General features: G+C 39.7%; 1 protein-coding gene across 1 annotated transcript in view; it reads right to left on the reverse strand.

Annotated features, from left to right (window-relative positions):
- The window catches only part of col5a2a (collagen, type V, alpha 2a), a 42,860-nt gene extending 22,704 nt beyond the window's left edge, over nucleotides 1-20,156 (reverse strand). Inside the window, exon 1 of the mRNA XM_063497374.1 lies at nucleotides 19,919-20,156. Within this exon, the coding sequence (XP_063353444.1) occupies nucleotides 19,919-20,003 (85 nt within the window). The 5' untranslated portion in view covers nucleotides 20,004-20,156. The remainder of the gene's footprint in view (nucleotides 1-19,918) is intronic.
- Nucleotides 20,157-21,214: the final 1,058 nt, after the last annotated feature.

Below are 21,214 nucleotides of genomic sequence, written 5' to 3' on the forward strand. Positions count from 1 at the left end.
ATTGCTTAACTCTTCAACAATCCACCATCAACATTGAGACCTTTGAAACTGGACTTGGATTCTGTACAAATGCACCGTGTAATCAGACACTCTTAAGCTCATTACATCTAATCTCACAAGGATGGGAAGCAGTGATTTGGGTAATATCTCAGACAATGGTGCGGAATGACCCCCTTTATACTGTACTACTGCTGCTGTTTTCTTTCCTACCAGCTGATATTACTTTAGTTATATATTTTATCACAAATGACTGCTGGAACTACAAATATACAATATGAAAGCAGGTGCAGATCTATGTTATGTGTTCTTGTGGTTCAAAAGAACAGAATTTTAAAAAATAAAAATATAAATAAATGCCAGGGGTTTTTTGCAATAGCATCCTTACTTTACTTTACTGATCCTGTATTTTGGTATAATGTAATCCTCTCCTTGTCTCTGTCAAGGCAACACTGGTTATGTATCGTAACTCTAGTCTTTGAGTTTATGGGCATAGTTAGGGCTATGACAAAACTGCAGTTTAACCATGCATGTTTCAACTAGCATCAAAGACTTCTTAAAAAATTATTAAATTACACAGTGTACAATATAATCAGTGAGTGGTGCTACTGTTTCTAAAATTAGTAGCACTGTAATCTACTTTCATCTGTATCCTTTAGAGAATTATTAAATTACTTTGTTTTCAAATCAGCCTTCAATTTTCCACAATTCTGATTATTACAAAAACCTCCCCCGTGGCCACACAATAAAATCTAATGGTAATGTTAGCAACATTAGCCAAGTAATGTGCTAACAGTTGGTTTGCTTTGCTGATGACTGAGATATTTTTAAAGCATTAGCAAAAGAAAAATGGCATCTACACATTCATTGTTTCACTATCCCGGGATTATTTAAATCCCAGATTTAGTAATGGAAGAAAGGCTTTGAATGCTGTGTGGAAACAACATTTTTCTGGCAGCTCAGTAGTTTGCAGTCTCCCTTGCACTAAAAACTATATAACACTTTAAAGATGGCAAAAAAACCCAAAACATAATTCGGGCACTTTGAACTTAATCTGGTATTTTTTCCATAGTTACATCAGTTACATTTAAAAAAAGTGGCACACTCAGCCAGACATGATAGGCTAGTACAAATGACCTCGAGGTACAACAGCCATCACCCATAGATTGTTTCTCCTAACCAACTGTGCACACAGGGGATCAACACTCCAACTAGCAAACACACCCTGAAGGTATGTTTTCTCAGATGTCGCTGTTCAATCGACCACAAAGTATTTGACGACACTAACAACACACATAGTGCAGAAATGAAATTTCCTGCCTCTCAACAGCCAGTTATATCCCACACTGTGGTGGTGGTCTTCCAAAATGAGAAGCAATACTTCACATGGAACATTTTTCTTCATCTGCTTGGAATTATTTGAACAATGGATCTCAATATCTGGAATTAAAACTTTATGTTTGTTTTTCAAATAAAATATTCTTGTATTCAGTTTCACAAGATCAAACTAGAAACTCTTTCTAACTGACTCAGTTTGACTTGAAGTCTCAAACAAGCTTCTGTTGAATTTCCATTCAGGTAAATGTTATCTGAAAGGTATTGGAGGTAATTTGTGTGTACCTTCAGTGCATTTCAATACAGAGACATAAAACCAGGGATGTCTGGCAGAGCTGTTGGCCACAGAGCTGGGGAGCAATTTTTCCTGCGGAGGTTTGAGAGTTTTCAAACACTGCGTGTTGGGAGAATTTGAAATTTACTGGAAGAGAAGTGTGGTTTTTAGAGTGGTCTTTACTACCCCACCGCAAGCCCCGAGGAAGAGGGGGGAAGTTGGGGGGAGGGGGAGGGGGGGGGGGTCACTTTTTCCCCTCCTTTCAGCTAATTCGTTGCAGGTTCTGCACTTTTCCACAGACGCCACGGTTTGATTGTGACATCGGTGAAAAGGCATGCTCCCTTTCTACTTCTAGATCTGTACTTTCCACTAGTCAGCTAACAGGGCAGACGGTTTCCTCTCCTGGTTTAAAACATGGAGTCTGGATCTTTTCAACATGACTCACGTGTCTACTGCTGCTATCATTTAGTATCATTCACCAGACATCGGCCAGATAACCCGACATCCTTTCTCATAAGTCATGACGCGCACCAACCACCAGGAGAAAACCTGGGAAAGCTACTTTGTGATGTACTTGGCAGATGTGAGGAATGAAAAAAAGGGGATAGTTTATGGATTTTCCTTGGCTAATATGGAAGTACTCATAACACACTGCGTTTGGGGAGAAGCTATGGCAGCCAGAAATGGAGGGGTTAGAAAATGAACTTATGGAAATGATGAGTCATTTAAAAGTGGATCCTTGATCTCTTTTAGAAAAACAAAGATGAGTACAGGGCCTAAACTGACAGTCACAGCATCATCTAATTTCTAAAAGATAGTTTCCAGTTGATGTTAAGTTTATAAAATCATACATTTTGTTCTGAACAAGCCCTTCTTTTCAGTCAGAGTAACTTGCCGCAGCTGACATGGTTTATACCATGAGGACTGTAACTGTGATTTCTCATCCAGATGCAGATGAGTTACAGCTGCTGAGGGATGGCTCTGCTGCAACTGTGCTTTCTTGCTCTAAAAACCCAGAGTGTCGAAGCCAAACATAAATCTTCCCGCTGTATATGGCCTTTAACTCAACCTGCGACTTGTCCACTGATAAAGTTGTCCATTAAAGTTGCTGTTCCACAAACACTGACTGAGGTATTTGCCATCCCAGCCCAGAGATGGAGTCATAATAGGTAAAAAAAAAACAAAAAAAACAAGGACACCCACTGTTTTGGCTCTCGTGTCAACAGTGCTTTGCTGCAACGTGATTCGACACCCTGTGATTATACCTCAATCTACCTCCTTTTATTTCCTCTAGCATTTTAACACATCAGAAAAAGGCATCCTGTCTGTTTAATATTCAGCAGTGTGCACGATTTACCGTATGATGCTGACAGGGCTTGAAAGCTGAAGAAACACTCTAGTTTGAACATGCTCTTCACCTCGGCTTTCACAAACAAAGCTCTGAATCTCGAGGGAGGGGTAGGAAGCTCGGGCCAGGAAAGTTAAAATGATTGCATGTCTAGGCTTTTCCATCAACAGGCCCCCGTCTCCACTGGCTCTTCCTTTTAAAGAGGCAACCGCAGCTATGAGCTGTTCCCTTCCTGTGTTCAGTCAGTGGACGATTGTGGTCCTGCTGAAGTACACATCACCCCCTCCTTGTCTTCATCTCTTGTGCTTCTGTTGCCTTGGACTGGATTCATCTCCATCTTATGTTACATATCCATGGCAGAGCTGGAAATTTGAATCTGCAATTTACTGAGTTTACATTGTGGCATTTTGTCAGTTTAAGCTTGCTGCAGGGGTCGCTTCTATCAAACTGGTTGTGTGCCTTTGTGTCTTTGTGGCACATTATCATAATGAGATAATTATGCTGTACAACAGAAATCGTGCTCAAGAGTGAGAATTCTTTATAATTACAGGACTTCAAGTTGTTGAGAATGATAAAATGAAAGTTGCTAAACAGTGAGGTTTTTAGACTTGGATTCAGCAGCACAGTCTGAGGCTCTTGCTGAGGTCAGTGTCAAAGGTCAATTGAAGGGCAATTTTTTTCTGGCTCAGTATCAGAAGAATTCTTAACTTCTTTTGAAAAACAGTGCAATGCAGTGTCCTCACACTGACTCCAAACAGATTACATTTCTTCATGAGCATTAGTGTTCTGGTCTGTCTTTGTTTTATACTGTGGCTTTAAGTATGATTATGTTCAGTTTACGCTGTGACCACATAGGTTCTTTTGTTTATTTTAGCTTTTCTGCATCAAAATATGTTGCAGATGTCTGATTGCAAATGGCAACATTGTGCAGTACATAACCTATCATTTAGACAAATTTATTCTAACACACTCAGGAAGACAAGCATCAATGTTTAATCCATCAAACAGTGTGATCATTCTTAATGTTCCAAGTCTTAAATCTCACTGACTGATGACTCTGAAACTGCCTGCATTGACTTCTGCTGTGAAATAACGACTATAATTTAAAGATAAAGCAAAAAATAAGAATGGGGACAGATTTACTGGATGCATTCCGACAGGCCGTTCTTGCTATTAGGATGTGAAAATGCACAACAAAGTCTTGAAGTGACTCTTGACCTTGCCAGGTGTAGCTGTTTGATTTAAATCAAATCTTCCACTTAATCCTTGCACCCTGTCAAACGTGTGGTTTTCATGTCCTCTCGGGATGCTTCCAGCTGCACACTGATCAAGCTAAAGAAAATACACAAACACCTGCGGATGTACTTAAAATATTACAGAATAGTTATTATGGACAATAATGGACTTATGATCAAATATATAAAACATTGAGGCATTTATTCTTGATGCTAATTATAATACACTGCATAAAAACGAACTGTACCTAATGTTAGTTTAGGTCTGCCATGGTACATTAGCTGTTAAAAGCTGATCACACTGCCGCCCACATGAACTGATGTCTTAGATGATAAAACTCATTTCTCAAATTTCACATAGGACCCAGCATTTAAGTTGCTTTAGTCTGCCCTCTGTTGCAGTTGCCTCTGCAAGCCATTTTGCAACCCACCACTATCCCAGCTACTCCTTTTCATCCTTGGGCAGATTGTGGAATTCTATTAACACACGCGCGAATCCTCCAGATCAGCAAAATGCCAAAACTTCTGCTTTTATAGAGGTGCTCACACTCATCGTCGCTGATCACGATCATTTAAGTGCAAGTACTTCACAGGACTGCATGGTAACCCTTTTCTTTGTCAGTGATAGTTTTTTTTTCCTTTTCTGTCCTGGCGAGTCTTACTGTTGCTCCATGTTTGTACATGGAAGTCAGGAATGTATGCCTTAGGCTTCCAGCATATGCAGAAGCCCAAAGCACACATTGTCATATGGAATAAGAATCGACTTTTGACTAAAGTGGTCCTCACCGAAATTACAATCAAGGGTATATGGAACTATTATCTGACTGCCACAAACACAGTTGTTTTTTCACCAGATTTTTCAAATGTGTTAATATAAATAAATAGTTGTGGTTTGTCCTCATAAGAGCAGGTATGCTGCAAAAGAAAAAGGATGATGTCAAACATTCCAGTTTACCAGAGCAGGCAGTTAACTTATACAAGGGGTCAGAGCACCCTGGTGTTTTACATCAACTGAACATACAGCCAGATGTGCTGGAATAAACTCTGGATTGTATACTCAAAAGGACTGAGAGGAAATTTCTTTCCAGCAGAGTTTGTTCACAATGTCTGATTAAAACACATGAATACAAAGAAAGCTAGTGTTTGAGGCCTTTGTGTTTGTGCAAACCAAATGTTAGCAAAGTGCACTCTGGAATTTGGACAACTATAAGATACTGTAGATGTAACTCAAATGAAATGGTGCAGCATTTGTATCTGGCTTGTTTTCTTAATGCTCTTCTTCCATTCTTTGTTTAGTTCCACTACAAGGTTTGGTTCAGCTGCCAGAGAAATTTATTTACAAGCAACTTGTCTAATAAACCTCTGATTAAAAGGATTTAATGAAGCAGAGAGTGCAGGGTGAGCCTTTTTCTGGATGATTTAGCCTCGTCCTCCTCCTTGATGGATGAATGCTGTACTTGCCAACACTGATAAATTGGTAGCATACCCCAGTGCTCTTTCAATGTGGATTATATTATGACTGTAATAGAGGCACTTTTCTTTCTATATACATTTAACTGAAAAGCAAATGACTGGACTGTTTAACCATTACGGTCTGATTTCTGCTAGAGTCACTTAGCCATCTGTTATCTGTGAGAATTACTGAGGTTTTGATTTTGTGATATTGTCATCTACTAAATAGACCAAAAGTACTGCCAGATGAAACCAGCAGGTCTGTGTAGGGCAAAGAGGAAACTCTATCTTTTCTTGCATGACACATTGTGAAGATCAGTTTTCATGGTCAAATATTCAACTACTGCTGCATTTGAAATGGGCTAGTGTCAACAACTTGAACTTCAGACATCCAGAGTGACTCCAAATGGCAGCCTCTGCTGCTGTTCCCAAAATGACCACTCCAGGCTGGCTCCAAAAATGAGTTGATATGCAGACTCTCTTCTTTAAATGTACAACTTTAAAGAAGAAATTAACTTTAATTACCTCATGTAAATCATATTAAGGCTTAAAATTTTGCATGATAAAATGTGTGGCTGCTTTGATTGAGAGGTGTATGCAGACACAGTCACTGTCTGACCTGCATCACCTCGGCTTGTTCAAGACTCTCATTCATGTTTATGCTGTCATATTAGCCATAAATACTATGGATAATATGACCATCCGAGAAGTCTGTCTGAATGTTTTTGTTTTTTAATTATTTGTTAGCACTAATTAGGACGTCTGTGTTTATACACCTACCCAGTCTGCCGATGCACCTTGCTAAGTAAATTGAGTAAAATTAGCTGACACCTCTAACCCCCCGAGAAAAAAAACAAACACAAAAAAAAACAACACAAAAAACAACCACAACCAAAACTGCTTTAAAGCAGTAGGTCACAAACCATGTGACCTGGTCTGATGTCACCATCTTTTACCTACAGTCTATTATAGAGGTAAGAAGTCCAGAGAAAAACATGATGCTGTTGACTTTTTTATAGATTTCTTGATGTTTATTTCTCTGTTATTAAGATGATACCAATAAAAAACTTCATCTAGAATGACCTGCATGGTTAGACAACACTGTAGGGGTTAAACAACAGTTCATTTTTAAATCCGCGCTGTGAAATTTTAAATACGCTGTCCTCAGCTCACATCATTTTCACCCATCTGTTTGCATTTTCATGTGCAGACTGCGGTGCTCGCATAACATGCCTGTCTCCTCTCTCTCCCTCGTCTTTGCATCGTTTTCAAAATGCAAGAACACGGATAAATGTGGGCAGCACATAGTTAAGCTGGTCACATGCATAAAAGTCAGAAAACAGCAACAGTGTTTTGCACAAAGTTGCATCTAGTGTACACAAAGCTGCTGGTATATGTGCAACATTTCAAGGGCATCTCATCTTGAAACACTTCCAATAATTCACATGTTGACTTGTAAATGCTAAAAGATGGAATGCACATGTTCAGCCACTATCATTCTTCAGGTGGGGAAGAGCTTTGAGGCTTTTCTTTTTTTCCTCTCTCTTTTTACAAGGGATTCTGCATTTGTGAGAAGCAGCAAGCCCGAAGGCAAGAGAGATTTATTGCGTCCACATTTTGTTTGACCTCTGCGCTACAGCAGTTTAAGGACGCTGCATCCTCTCCTCAAACCCCGCAGCTGCCGGAGGCTCCATTTTAAATCCCACTTTTCCCTTCGCATTAGCCTGTGTTTTCTCATATCCCCCCTCAAGCTCTCCAATCTCCCTTTCTTTACCCTCATCCCTATCAAAGGACACAGTATTTTTATGAACTTTCTGCCACGCTCCTGTTTTTTTGTCCTGTTTAGTTTTATTTTCAACACAAATTCCAGGCCATTTAGTGACTTTCCTGACAATCCCTTTTCACTTTAAAATGAAAGTTTGAGGACTTTTAGATAAATACATGGAAGCTATTATGTTAGCAAATTTAAAAGCTGCAGCATTTTGTAAAGGCTTTCAGTGCAGTCATCATCTATTCAAAACATTGCTGGAGGAACCTTGTTTTAAAGTAATGTGACGTTATTGTATTAACAGAAATGCACTTCCACTAATGGTTTCCAGCCCTAAGAATCAGACACACAGTCATTGTTATGGAAGATGTTTTTGTGGGGTTTTTTTGGAAGCAGAGATCTGTATCTGCATCTGTAAGGAAAACACTGTCTGAGCCCACATTTAGGCCAAAAACCTCCCCAAAACATTTTGAGATAAAATTGATCCAACATTATTTCAGCATTATCTCCGAAATGGAAACCATGACTTCATTCATGTGAACTATTTCAGCTGTACTCCAAGTACTTCCTCGAGTCATCTGTTATTGAAATCACAGAGGCATGGCAGCTTGGGTAGCTTCCAGTGATCGGCTCCTTGCAGGTACAAACCACATTCGTTGCTGGAGAGAGAAACTGTAATTTTCTGGACTGCTGTTAGGATCGGACAGATAAGCGAGCACAGGGAGACGGGGGTCAACACAAGGCCCCCTTCATGTGGTGACATCACTCAGGTTAAAAGCCCAGGGGCGACACACAGAATTTATCACTTTCTCTTTATTGCCAAATGAAGCCCTTGAAGTTACTGCAGTTTGCATTTTTGGAGGCACAGACAAAAAGGGGTGATAAGGTCAAGGCAGGACTGGCCACATGGTTCTCTCTCCAGAAGGTTGTATCTATGAAATTGCTGGAGCCAGACTGTCTGGGTTTGGTTATGCAAATAAATGAATAACTATAATTATTCAACAACAGGTAAATCAAAGCATTCTTAGAAGGATAACTGAAATCCGCACTGAATTTCTATGAAGCCTTTTATACACTTTGATGGCAGAAGTTCCCTTTTAAATAGAGCCATTCATTTCTGTATATTGACTGATCTTATTTTTTCCCTTTAAACATCTTAAAATATGTTTTTGAATGTCCGAAGTTCTGTCTTCTCCATTCATGTGAACCTTCTAGCTAGACAGCAATTGGTGTGCAAGGCATTAACGCTTTCACAGCCCTGGCAACTTTCAGTTTTGGAAAAGAGAAACTATAGACAGATCTGAGCAGAAATCTGTGACAACAGACATGATACTAAGACCAACACAGCATGAAAATCTGCAGAGCTTCTTGACAACATGGGTTGTCTCTGAAGCTGACAAGAAGGTGCTGTAAAGAATGGTGAAAATCTTCAGAGGGCATTTATATTGACAGATACATAATCAGGCTACTGGACATCATGAGAGGCCCCTTCCACCCAGACCATGAACTGTTTACCCTCTCTCCCTCAGGCAGAAGCCTGCGTAGCCTCAACGCCCATACAACAAGGCTGAGTGAACTCAGTGCCATGAGTTTTCATCTGCACTTTATCAGTTCATGTATGTGTTTTTGTTACTATATGATTTTTAAGTTATTATTAAGTGTTATTCTGTTTTATTCTACTTATTATTTTAATACTGGTCTGGAAAACACATTTTGGTTTTCTTTCATATTTTTAACATGTTGAATGTCCGTAAATCTGTTTATCCATCAGCTATCACTGAGATCAGTTAAAGAGGCAGGACTGTGGCTGAGCTTGACCCTTGTGGCATCCCTGAAAGTGTCTCTGCTGCAGATATATATTTCTGTAATATGCACATGCTCCTTTTTTGTACTCATTCACCTTTACTTGTGATTTTGCCACATCTGTTCATTTTCTGTGATGTTTTGGTCACATTGTGGTGCTGGCTCCTTTTGCCCAGCGGCCATCCCATGGGTACAAAACACCAGTTTAACTGTGGCTAATGTTAAAGTCTCGTTCAAGGCCCATTTTTATTATTTGCTTTTTGACTGAATTAAATGTGCATAGTTGCACAATGCATAATTTGCATTATCAAATCTGCTCAATGAAGAGGGTATAGTTTTGTAGTTGAAGGTTAAACAAGTAACCCAAGGTAAAGCTGATTTTACATACATATAAAACATGTTTGATTAAACTACAGGGTGGGCCATTTATATGGATACACCGTAATAACATGGGAATGGTTGGTGATATTAAAGTCCTGTTTGTGGCACATTAGTATATGTGAGGGGGCAAACTCCTCAAGATGGGTGGTGGCCATTTAGAAGTCGGCCATCTTGGATACAACTTTTGTTTTTTCAATAGGAAGAGGGCCATGTGACACATCAAACTTATTGGTAATGTCACAAGAAAAACAATGGTGTGCTTGGTTTCAACGTAACTTTATTCTTTCATGAGTTATTTACAAGTTTCTGACCACTTATAAAATGTGTTCAATGTGCTGTCCATTGTGTTGGATTGTCAATGCAACCCTCTTCTCCCACTCTTCACACACTGATAGCAACACCGCAGGAGAAATGCCAGCACAGGCAATCAGTATCCGTAGTTTCAGGTGCTGCACATCTCGTATCTTCACACCATAGACAATTGCCTTCAGATGACCCCAAAGATAAAACTCATGAAAGAATAAAGTTACGTTGAAACCTAGCACACCATTGTTTTTCTTGTGACATTACCAATAAGTTCGATGTGTCACATGGCCCTCTTCCTATTGAAAAAACAAAAGTTGTATCCAAGATGGCCGACTTCTAAATGGCCACCATGGTCACCACCCATCTTGAGGAGTTTGCCCCCTCACATATACTAATGTGCCACAAACAGGACTTTAATATCACCAACCATTCCCATGTTATTACGGTGTATCCATATAAATGGCCCACCCTGTATATTAAACTGTGCAGTTACTAAGAGTGAATCCAAAGCTCTCAACCAATCAGAACCTCTAATACATGCTAATACGGCCTTGGGTTCAGTTCTGGCATACACGTGTCTTGCCAAAAGAGGCTTAGATAAGAAAAACTGTATATGAGCAGCATTACTCTACTAATTTTTAAAGGACGAAGCACATGAAATAATGTTCTCCTGTTTTTGAAGATCTTGACTGACAAAAAGATTATTGTTCAATCTACTCGGAAGCAAATGCTCTGAGATACACTTCACAGTGACCCATTTTCTCTAATGAGAGAAGTATGAAGGGAATATTCCCACCCAGGTCCTTGTGACATTATGGCAAAACACCAAAAACTGCATCAACCAATGAAAAACGTTTTTCACTAGCAGCGAATCACTTCTTGGCAGTTCTGCTGCAGTTTGTTTGCTTAAAGCCCTCCCCTCTATCAGTAACAGATGCATACTTTATCCAATATGTCATAGACAGCTGTGAGTCGCAGAAATCTCGAAGGCGGTCTCCCACCAGATAAAATTACAATGAAGTGTTTTGCTTTACAGATGTGGAACAAATCACCAGCTGACCAATTTTTCAGTTCCATTATGAAAAAGAACATATTTGCAGTAATCTCAGGTCTGTCTTGTCTTCAGATCGTTAATCACAATTAACAACAACAACCACTTTTCTAGAGGAAATTCATTTATCCTAACTCTTAAACTGGAGTCTGTTGCAACATACACATGGAGGTATCTGCTGTTGATCACATGTCCCAAACAATCCTCCGGGGTTCCCCTCATTCTCACTTCTTCTGCCTTTCACATTCTCACCTCTCTTTCTTTTCTCTCCCTCTCTTTTCAGACTCCCTTTCTTATCCCCTGTCCCTGCCTCTTCCTCCTCCTCTACTCTCTGTTCCTTCCTCTCTGATCCGCAGCTGTGCCAGGACTTTTCTTCCCCCCTCAATGCCCCTCTCCTAATACTGTAGATATAAAATTACGATGAAAAGATTCTGTATTTAAAGCTTACCCCTCCCTTCTCTTTAAACACTGTGCCACACCAGGAAAAAAGCTTAGAAACAAGAAAGAGCATGCAACTGAATAAAACTCAAAAAAAGGCTCAAATCCTCCACTTAGTGCTCTTATGTAGCCTAAGTAAATAGAGAGTGGCATGATGCACAGCAGACTTCAAGCTGTGTAAACCTTTATTTGTTTGAATCTCATATGGCTGATCAAGTGAAACCTGAGTGGAAAATATCTAACACGTGAATTACCCGGTTATCCCACACCAGCCTTTGTGTTTGCGTTGCTTTTCTTTTTAATTTGAAGCGTTACAAAAATGCAAAATGGCAGTTTTAATGTTATTCATATGGATATAATTTCAAAGCTAGCACAGAGTAAATTACCACGCCAGCATGTGAGTTTGTTGTTCTTCTGGGTGAAATATACTAACTTTCCTCAGTGTGCTGTAAACAGCTGAATGGTGAAGCAGTAAAGACGGTTGATGCGTAAAGGCTCCTGGCTGACACTAAGAATACAGCAAAGATTTTTTTTTCCAATATTTAACATTGGCTTCACCACTTTAATTCATTCTCATTAACTTTGTCTCTTTTGGCAACTTCTCTGCAAAAGCATTTCACCCATTTGCTAAAACCATTGAGGTTAAATGGTGGCGATGAGTCACCAACAACAAGCAGACATTTCCACATCTCACTGGTCTGGCTCGATGTGAGACGTGTCTGTTTGGGAACACTGGCTGGGCATTATGGCCAGTGGACGGCACAGACTTCACATTGTGTTAAAAGAATGCTCCCTTCTTTTTTACCAAAAAACTCACTACCCCACTGGACCTGCTGTGAGCTCTTCACATAATAGCCTAAAGAAGAAATGTCGCGAAACAAAGAAAGTCTTAAATAGGCAGAATTTTATTAGTCCAGTCAGTCTTACTTTTTTCTGCAGTCAACACTTAGCAAGTCTTCTTCGTTTCTGTTGCTGCTCCCAGATAATTCATGCATCTGCTGAACAAACTATGACTTTAATCATAGACGACACTTCAATAAAAACCATACCCTCTGATGGGATGATTAGAAAATACAAACCCTTTGTGTGCTGGAACTCTTCTTAACATTCACATCAAAATCCAATAGAAGAGGAGCTCAGTTTGGCCCTCACATTAAAGAGTTAAAATCCACTCGGCCGGACAAAACACCAGAAAGATTGTAATCGATTCGCAAAAGTCTGAGACGGTGGAAATTTTCCAGCTGCTAACAGTCTAATTCTCAAATCCTTACATGCTTATTAGCACTCTTGCTGGTCAACCCCAAGAAAACTTAATAATATGATACTGCTGACGAGTTCTTATAGCAGTACTTTTGTCTTTGAAACTAACTTAAGTACAAATGTTGTGTACAAAAATATGTGAAAAAGAAGTTTTCCACAGGAGTCCCTGCAATCCTGTGGAAAATTAAGTGTACCCAATGATTCAGCAGCTTGTAGGACCACCATGAGCAGCAGTAATTTGAAGAAATTGTTTTCTGTGTATCAGAATTTTACTTGGCTAGTGCAACGTGTGAAAACCTTTTGTCACATGTCACATGACTGCCAGATCTGAAAAAGTGAATCCAGTGTGGAAATGCCTGCATTTTTTCTAATGGCCAACAGGAGGTCAGCTCCTCTGGCTGCAAAAAGAAGTGAGATTAGCTGCCAATGAGAAAATGATCCTAATGACCTTGGTACCTTTTCTGATAGGTTTATGGCTTCGTTCTCTACTGCAACTGCTGAAATCAATTCTGAATTTGCAATTTCATTTATTTGCCATAAAACTAACTCCAAATTATGTGATCAAACTGAATCAAGGCATTCAGAAAAAAAGCTTCCATAACAATTTTTTTTTAATTATTTGTGTAACGTACAATTTAATATGATTGTTTTCAGTGAAACGCAGTAATCTTCAGTATTTGCAGCTGCTGCAGTTTTATGACCACCTGGACGGAAAAGTACCTCAAAGCACTGCTCATATATAAGGCATTTCACTGTGAAGTCAGCTGTCCAACAAGTTGTTAACAGCATGTCTTAGGCCACACTGCTAACCCCTGTAACCCATGTAGCACCATTCAGTCACCCTCTTCAGTCGTAATATATACACAGTCAGGCCTCAGCTTAGAATTTGGGTCGGGCCGCAAACCTGCAATTATGGCCGACTGTCACCATTTTGTGGCATTCAAACAAGTCATGGTAGGACTTTAGAATTTGTTTCTGTAAGTTCATAGTCATCCAGGTCATGGTAGACTTAAGTGGTTGAGTTTACTGCAACCAGATGTCTTTTGTAAGTCCTTGAAGTCACTTCAGCTCTCATCCAAACAGCTTCTTCAGTTCTAAAAGCTTTCCGTCAGCCTTAAAATCACATTTTAAGGCTTAAGGTAATTTTGACTTTAAAATGTTTCATTTAAAACTGTAGGAGAAGTTGAAATTGCATGTGTTAAGATCTTTTTGCATTTCCCGTTATGACAATCAACTGATTCCCTCCACGGCAACTGTGGTGTGATTTTACAGAATCATTACCTGGACCGGAGCACTTCACCACAGACAAAGAAAGGTTTCCAGATGGGATGTAACATCTCCTGAAAGCTACTACAGCAGCTTTTAAACAGTCACCAGAGGAGAGACAGAGAACATGTACAGAGGGAGTGCTACATTACACTGAGCCCTGCCAACCTGCAGAGGATAAGCTCCAGAGGGTAAAAGTCCCCCTGATCTGCAGGAAAAACTACAACCAGCTGTATCAACACTCGCTGAACAGGCTACGCACCAGCAATGGCTGACTGCTCAAAAGCATTATCATGAAGGCCATGTTTGTTTTCCTGGCATTTTGTGATGGACTATATTACTTTTTAATTGTCGAGAAAGATAATGTTTGCCTGAAAGCTTATAATCTTTACTTTCATGACCAATTAAAAGGCCTGCTCCTGCAGTTTAGTACTGAAGTGACGTGGAGCCGGGGAACTCACGAGACAGAGAGACTGAGAATGATTGGACACAACATGAAACATTTTTTGACACATACTGAAAGGATGGAGCCTCGATTTTCCATTTTCCAAATGAAAATCAATCTTTAGACTACTATTATCATGTGTTCTTACAAACTTCACATCTCCAGATTTGTAAAAGAAACTTCTTGGGTTTTTTTTTTTTAGTTTTTTTTTTTTTTAAAAATTGTTAAAATAGAAATCTAAAATTGAAAAGTTTCCGTTTCCTTATGATGCTGCGCCAATCTGCTGCAGTGAAGAGAGAGCTGAGTGTGAAAGCAAAGCTCTGCATTTACCGGTCGATCTCTTAACATCACCTGTAGTTATGAGATTTGGATAGTGTCCGGAAGAATGAGATCACAGGTACAAGCAGCAAGAAAGAGCTGCTCTCTTTAAGATCAAAAGGAGCCAAGCGAGGTGGCTTGGGTGTCTGATTAGGACAGGGTGTCCAACTCAAGACCTCAAGGGCCGGTGTCCTGCAGGTTTTAGATGTGTCCTTAATCCAACACAGCTGATTTAAATGGCTAAATTACCTCCTCAACATGTCTTGAAGTTCTCCAGAGGCCTGGTAATGAACTAATCATTTGATTCAGGTGTGTTTAAAACCTGCAGGACACCGGCCCTTGAGGCCTGGAGTTGGACACCCCTGGACTAGGATGTCTCTCAGATGACTCCTAGGACAGGTATTTCTAGCATGTCCTACCAAGAGGAGGCCCTGGGGCAGACCCAATACATGCTGGAGAGATCACATCTCTTGGCTAGCTTGGGAACACATCAGTGAGAGGGAGTTGTAGGCCTCTCTGCATAGACTGCTGCCCTCAAACCCAGATAAGCAGCAAGAAATTGGATGGATGGTTCATGTTTACCACAAACAAACATTACTCAGGATAAGTAGACCAGTTGAATGAAAATTATTTAGCATTTTATGTGTATTATAAATGATCACATACTATGTGCACACTATAAATCTAACATCTTTGTGTGCCACCTAACAAATAAAATAATTATAATGAAAAAGGTGAACTTATTATACTTCCAGCTCCATATTTTTATTCTTTGACTTCACAAAAGTAACTTAGCATGATTCATAGTTTAAAATAACACTCAGCTCAATCATTTGGAACCAACTCAGTTCAGCCACCTCATGAAAGCAGCCATTTAAACTCCTGTCTCTATAAGGTCACCCTCTCAATGACCCAGCTCTTCTGACTAGCTGACCCTTCCAGTCAGAAGGCTCAAACAGGACTATGTATGACAACATTCAGACAGTAGAAATAACTGCTGATGTTAAAGCATCCAAGAGCTTGGGCTTTTGGATCAAACTTGTAAATAATGCTGACCTCATTATTTGAAACTCAGGCTATGTAAGTGTATATAACAGAAAGTAATGAAAAGGAGTAGATAGTGGATCACATGAAATGTGCTTGGATTTTCATGCTCTATATACGCAATCCTAACATTGATAAAGTCACAGTGCACCTTTAATTTTAAAGCTTTACACTTTGTAGTGCTTTGCAACTATATTTAACACAGTATAAACATGAATTAAAATTAGCTTTATTTATTCAACTGTGACACACAACTTGTGAATTAGTGGCCAAGCTCTTCCTCTGTGACTACCGTAGGGCTCAGTGTCAATTATAATTAAATTAGGACAATTGTAGCATTTGGGGAAACGAGCCTGTTCTGTGTTTACCGTCTGTCCTCTCATCCTCCTCCTACATAGACAAACTGAGAGGATCACAGGACAGATGGGCGTGCAAGTGACAATCAAGCGGCAGGAAACCTGTTAGGAGGAGCCATAATTGCACGGCCTTGGAACAAATAGCTACTTTAACTTGAACCTGTAAAGACAGGGGAGATGGGCTGTCCCCCTCAGACTGTTTAGGGTGTCTTTAGCGTTGACAGATGTAAAACTTAGTGGCTCACAGTTTACCTAAAGCCACACTGACACACTGTTTTATATTGGCCGTTTAACTTCCTTCCCTTCCAAATAAGACTTTTTTATATATTCCAAGTAGTGCCAAAGAGACTTTTTTAACATCTGGAAGTCATCCTTTCCCCAATCCTCCATTTTCTGACTGCAATACTCTGGTTTATAAGTAGTTCCCATGGTGCATCCCTGCATGAAAACTCCTAATCAGCTCCACTGTCTCTACCACCAACACATCCCGGGTTTACAGTCTGACATTTCACATCAGTCGACATAACACCTCCTCAAACGTGTAACTGAAACAATATAAGACAATGTACAACCTGGTAAGGCTGACCCCCCCCTCCCCTTGTCTTGCCTTTAACTCTGGTAGAAGAAGGCGTGTAATCAAGTCATAGCTCAAAAATGCAGCATGTGTTTCTAATCAAAGCCGTCTGTGGACCTGGTTGAATTCACATGTTTGGACGTTTCAGCTTTAGTAGAAAACAGCCCATTTGTTGCGATGTCACTGATGTGGCAACAACAACTGGAACCAATTTAGGAGGCAGGGTGACCTCATGCTGGTCTGCTGATCTGGAGTACCAGATTTTTGCTTTGTGCTAATGGTTTCTCTCAAACAGAGGAAAAAATATGCTTGGAGACGCTTTAAGATTTTGGCTGTGATGGAAATGAAAAAGCTGGTGATGATGAGACAAATGTAACTGCGAATACACTCAAAGTAAGCCAGCGGTGTCATGAGGACTGGGTGTTCAGTTTCTTTGATGTAAGGTGCAAAGTGCCATCTTTGAAGACGTTTTACAGCTCTGTCAGTGTCTGGAAGGAGTGGTCTCACACACACATGAACACAGACACACACAGACAAATGCATGATTTCTGTCCTTGGCTAAAACTCTGGGCACAGACTGCTGTTTCTTGTTATTGGAATCAGTATTTTATTGCTATTTTTTTCCATGTTCACATCCTTAAACTTTCCTCCAAATATTACTGAACACGTCTGTTTCTTCCAGCACAGGTTGTAGTTTTTCTTTGAGGCCTGCACTATATATTTTCTTTTATCCTGGTGATCTGTGCTGGCGTCACCATTTCCAAGTGTGAGCTAAAAGTCTGCTCCTTGATCTCATTTTCCAAACCATGTTCTTATGCAGAAAACTTTCCACACATGTGCAGGCACATGTCTCTAATCTAGAGCTGTATCAACTAAAACGTTCAACATTTGCTTTGAACATGTTTTTTTGTCTTCAAAGCATTGTGTTTGATTTTCAGTAACCTCAGTGTCCTATCTTTTTTTTAATTCTCAAAAAAATCAAAATGTTGGCTAACAAAAGGTTTCTGAGAGTATGACAACAGTTTCATCGACCATCTGCCAAGCTACTTTTTTAAGTTGCAGTTTCCCTGTAAAAGTAGTTCCCTGTAACTAAATTGAGTATGGAAATATTCTAATTTGACTTTGTAAACTTTTGGATTGGATGATTTGCTTTTTGAAGATTCTTTAGAATTCTTTCTAATGGCCGGCAGGGGGCTCCTCTGATTGCAAAATGTCAGATTATGAAGAAATCTACAGGCAAATTCCCCTGATTTATGACCTCAGTAACCACTTTCCTAATGAGTTTACAGTCTCTGTTGTTAGTTCCAAGTTTCTTTGAATACAACATGCTGTTTATTTACTAAATTGCTTTCTTATTTGGGCTCAAAATGACAATAAAGCTAATGATTTAGCAAATGTAAATGCTTTACGGCTGACCATTTGTTTTCCAAGCTGCTACTGTATAAGTGTTTCTTAGTTCCCAATGCTCATTTGCTACATCCGGTTTCAAAACCCCAAGATGGCGATGGCCAAATTGCTCAGCTCAACACTTCAAGACAAGAACCAATGGGTTCACAGTGGCTACATTAAAATTTTATATACAGTCAGTTGGTGGAAAAAAAACACCTAATTAAAGACTGACCTTTTAATCATGCATTTAATCTGGCACAAGGATATATTTTAGCCCAATGAGTGATCTTACTGCAACGCTAAAAATCTCATGTTCTTCAGGAGTTCTTACATGAGTCATTCCAGACAGTAGAGGCAAACTGAAATAGTTTTAGGTCTTGCTGCAGACAGTTGTTAAAAACATGAAATGTAATGACTCTCATGCAAAACCCATACAAGCAGAGTTGGTCACTGTCTCTTTAAAGCCCCCCTCATTAAGACACAAGTATATTGTTCCACAGGGCCTTGAACCACATTTTCCCTTAGTCAACAAAAACCATGGACTTTCCAAAGTTTTTATTTGGTTGAAATGCAACCATCTCCCCCCACCTATGTTCCATGGAAAAAAAAAAGCATGCAAGATCGAGTAATGCTGAATATGAACAAATATGGAAAGTGAGATTTAACCAGCTAGGGTAGTGAGATGCTTAAACATAGCTTCTAGGAGGTATAGAGAACAAACGGCATAAACGTGCAGCTGTGCACAGCTGGATCTCTTTGTATATTTAATTCAGTTTAAATGCACTGATCATCAAATGTCAGCATTAGAGTTTGTGTTAAATTTCTTTGGTGCAGATGAAGTATACACATGCTGCTTTCACCACAGGGTGGCACTCTATCCAGTGTCCAACTATCACACCACAGCTTTACATGAAACTGAACCCAAAGAGAAAAAACAACTCATTTTGGTTAATTATATAAAGGAAAAATAGCTTTTCTTTTTAATTACACACTCTAACAGCAGTCCAGTGCTCAGTGTGCCCCATGACATCACAAGGAGAATAAATCAGTCCCTGTGACGACACAAGACATCAAACACTCCAGTGAGGAAAAAAAATGGCTGGAAGCGCGGTTCAAGTAAAACAAGAACTCTCAGGTGTTCCAGGTCGCAGCTTTGCCAGCTGGAGACATCAGCAGCCCCACAGTCTCAGTGACTCCAGCAGCATCTCTGCTCCTCACATCTGCCCTGAATTAACATGTAGCATGTGTTCCCTCAAAGGCGCGAGCTGAAATTCTTTTCACAGATGTACAATGTAAGGGGGCAGGGGTGGGGGTTGTGGTGACGCTTAATGAATCTTCCAAAGTGGTAGAGTCGTGCAGGAGTAATGTAATACCACAAAGGTCCTCATTTCCCTGCTCTGCACATTTTCACTGCCTCAGGGTGACATCACTCGCAATCACTGACAGATTTCCACTGGACTGTTTTCTGACATGCAGAGCTTCTTTTTTTGCCTTTAGCAAATAATCCACAAGATTCTCTTTTCGTATTAATCATCTTTAAGCCTGAAACAGACTCTTCAGTGGGCTGGAAACATTTCTCATCCACACCAGAACAAGTCAGTGGGGCAAATTAAGTTGTCATGTGCAAGGAATATTCAACAATCCAGCAAAACCCCCGTCTATCTAAAATAGCTTCTCCTAAATCAAAATGCCACTTAATTACATTTCTGCAATATTAATAATAATCAACATAAGTCTATACAACCAAGCCTAACTTGTACTTCAAAGTTTTTTCATGCCTGCACAAAAAGTCCAAGCCAGTATCTGAAGCCAGTACCTTCACACATTATCACCAACAACAATAGGTGTTAACATAAGCAGCTGATGTGGGTCACTTACCGCTGGTCTGAGATGAAACAATCAAAACCTGAGCAACGGAGACCAACAGAAAAAGGAAAATCCTTAAATGCACAAAGCTCTCCATGTCTATAAGAAAGACATGAGCTGTCCTTGTGTGCAAAGCGAGGGGAAAAGGGATGAGAAAAAGAAAAAAAAATTGCTCAGGTTATCACTGCACCACCATGAATACAAGAGTACCTCTCCTTGTAAGCAGCAGACCCAACCCTGACTGCGAGAGTGCTTTTTTTTGTGTAGTTACAGCTTTAAATGAGAAGAATGCTGGCGAGCCTAATTTTCCTCCCCCTTTTGTCAGCCCTCTCCCATAACCATCCTCTCACAGGCTTTGTGGCTGTGAGAGAACTACACCCATGTTCACAAGCTCTCATAGTTTCCAGTGTTTCTTTCTATCTGTCTTAAAAAATGAGCTGTCTTTACTCTGACTCATAGAAAAAGATGCCAAGGAGGAGATAAGAAAAATGACTTTGCTTGTTTGAAGGTGATTTTTTTGTTTCTTTTCTCTCCTACTTTTCTTCAGAACTGGTCACTAAGAAAGACCATAAAAGCGCCTTTTTATTGCTGTCTCTGGGGCACCAAACAGGACACTTTTTACTGGGCAATTAAAAGTAAGAATAGAGTTTATTACAATTGTTTTTCAAAAGGGAAACTGAAGTCAAGAAACTTTATTTGAAGACTACATTAGATGGATTTCTTAGGCAATTACTGACATCTTTAATTATACTGAGCAACAAGCACACAAAGAAAGATAAAAACCAAAGTGAAATAGCTGCTGTGGGTGGTCATGACTGTAGGTGGTCATCGCTGGGAATCTGGAGTGTAATTTTAGAGAGAAATCTGGAGTCGACACCTCTTGACTTACGATAGGAACTTGGAAATCGCCTATGCAAACAACAGCTTGACATCTGATTAGAGAGCAATATTTTAAACCAAAAAAATGCAACATTTCTTTTAAATGCCTTATTTTTTCACTCTATTCTGCAGCACCTTAGCAAAATTCCGAATTTTAATACAATCTAATAATTTTCTTGCCACAGAAACAACATCAATATGCTTCTAATAATCTACTAATCTATTTAATAGACTGTATTAGAAAGATGGACATAGCCACAATCATATCCTCATAGCATTTATGAGCCTCAGCTCTGAGATTTTAACTGTCACCATCTTGTTTTTTGTCATTTGAATTTTTAAACCACATGGGACCATATTCAAACAAAAAGCTCGATTAGGGCTGTTACTAGCTAATGCTAACTCTGGTTATCTAGCTTGATTAGCAAG

This window comes from Pelmatolapia mariae, linkage group LG16_19 (assembly GCF_036321145.2).
Source record: "Pelmatolapia mariae isolate MD_Pm_ZW linkage group LG16_19, Pm_UMD_F_2, whole genome shotgun sequence".
Taxonomy (NCBI): Eukaryota; Metazoa; Chordata; class Actinopteri; order Cichliformes; family Cichlidae; genus Pelmatolapia; species Pelmatolapia mariae.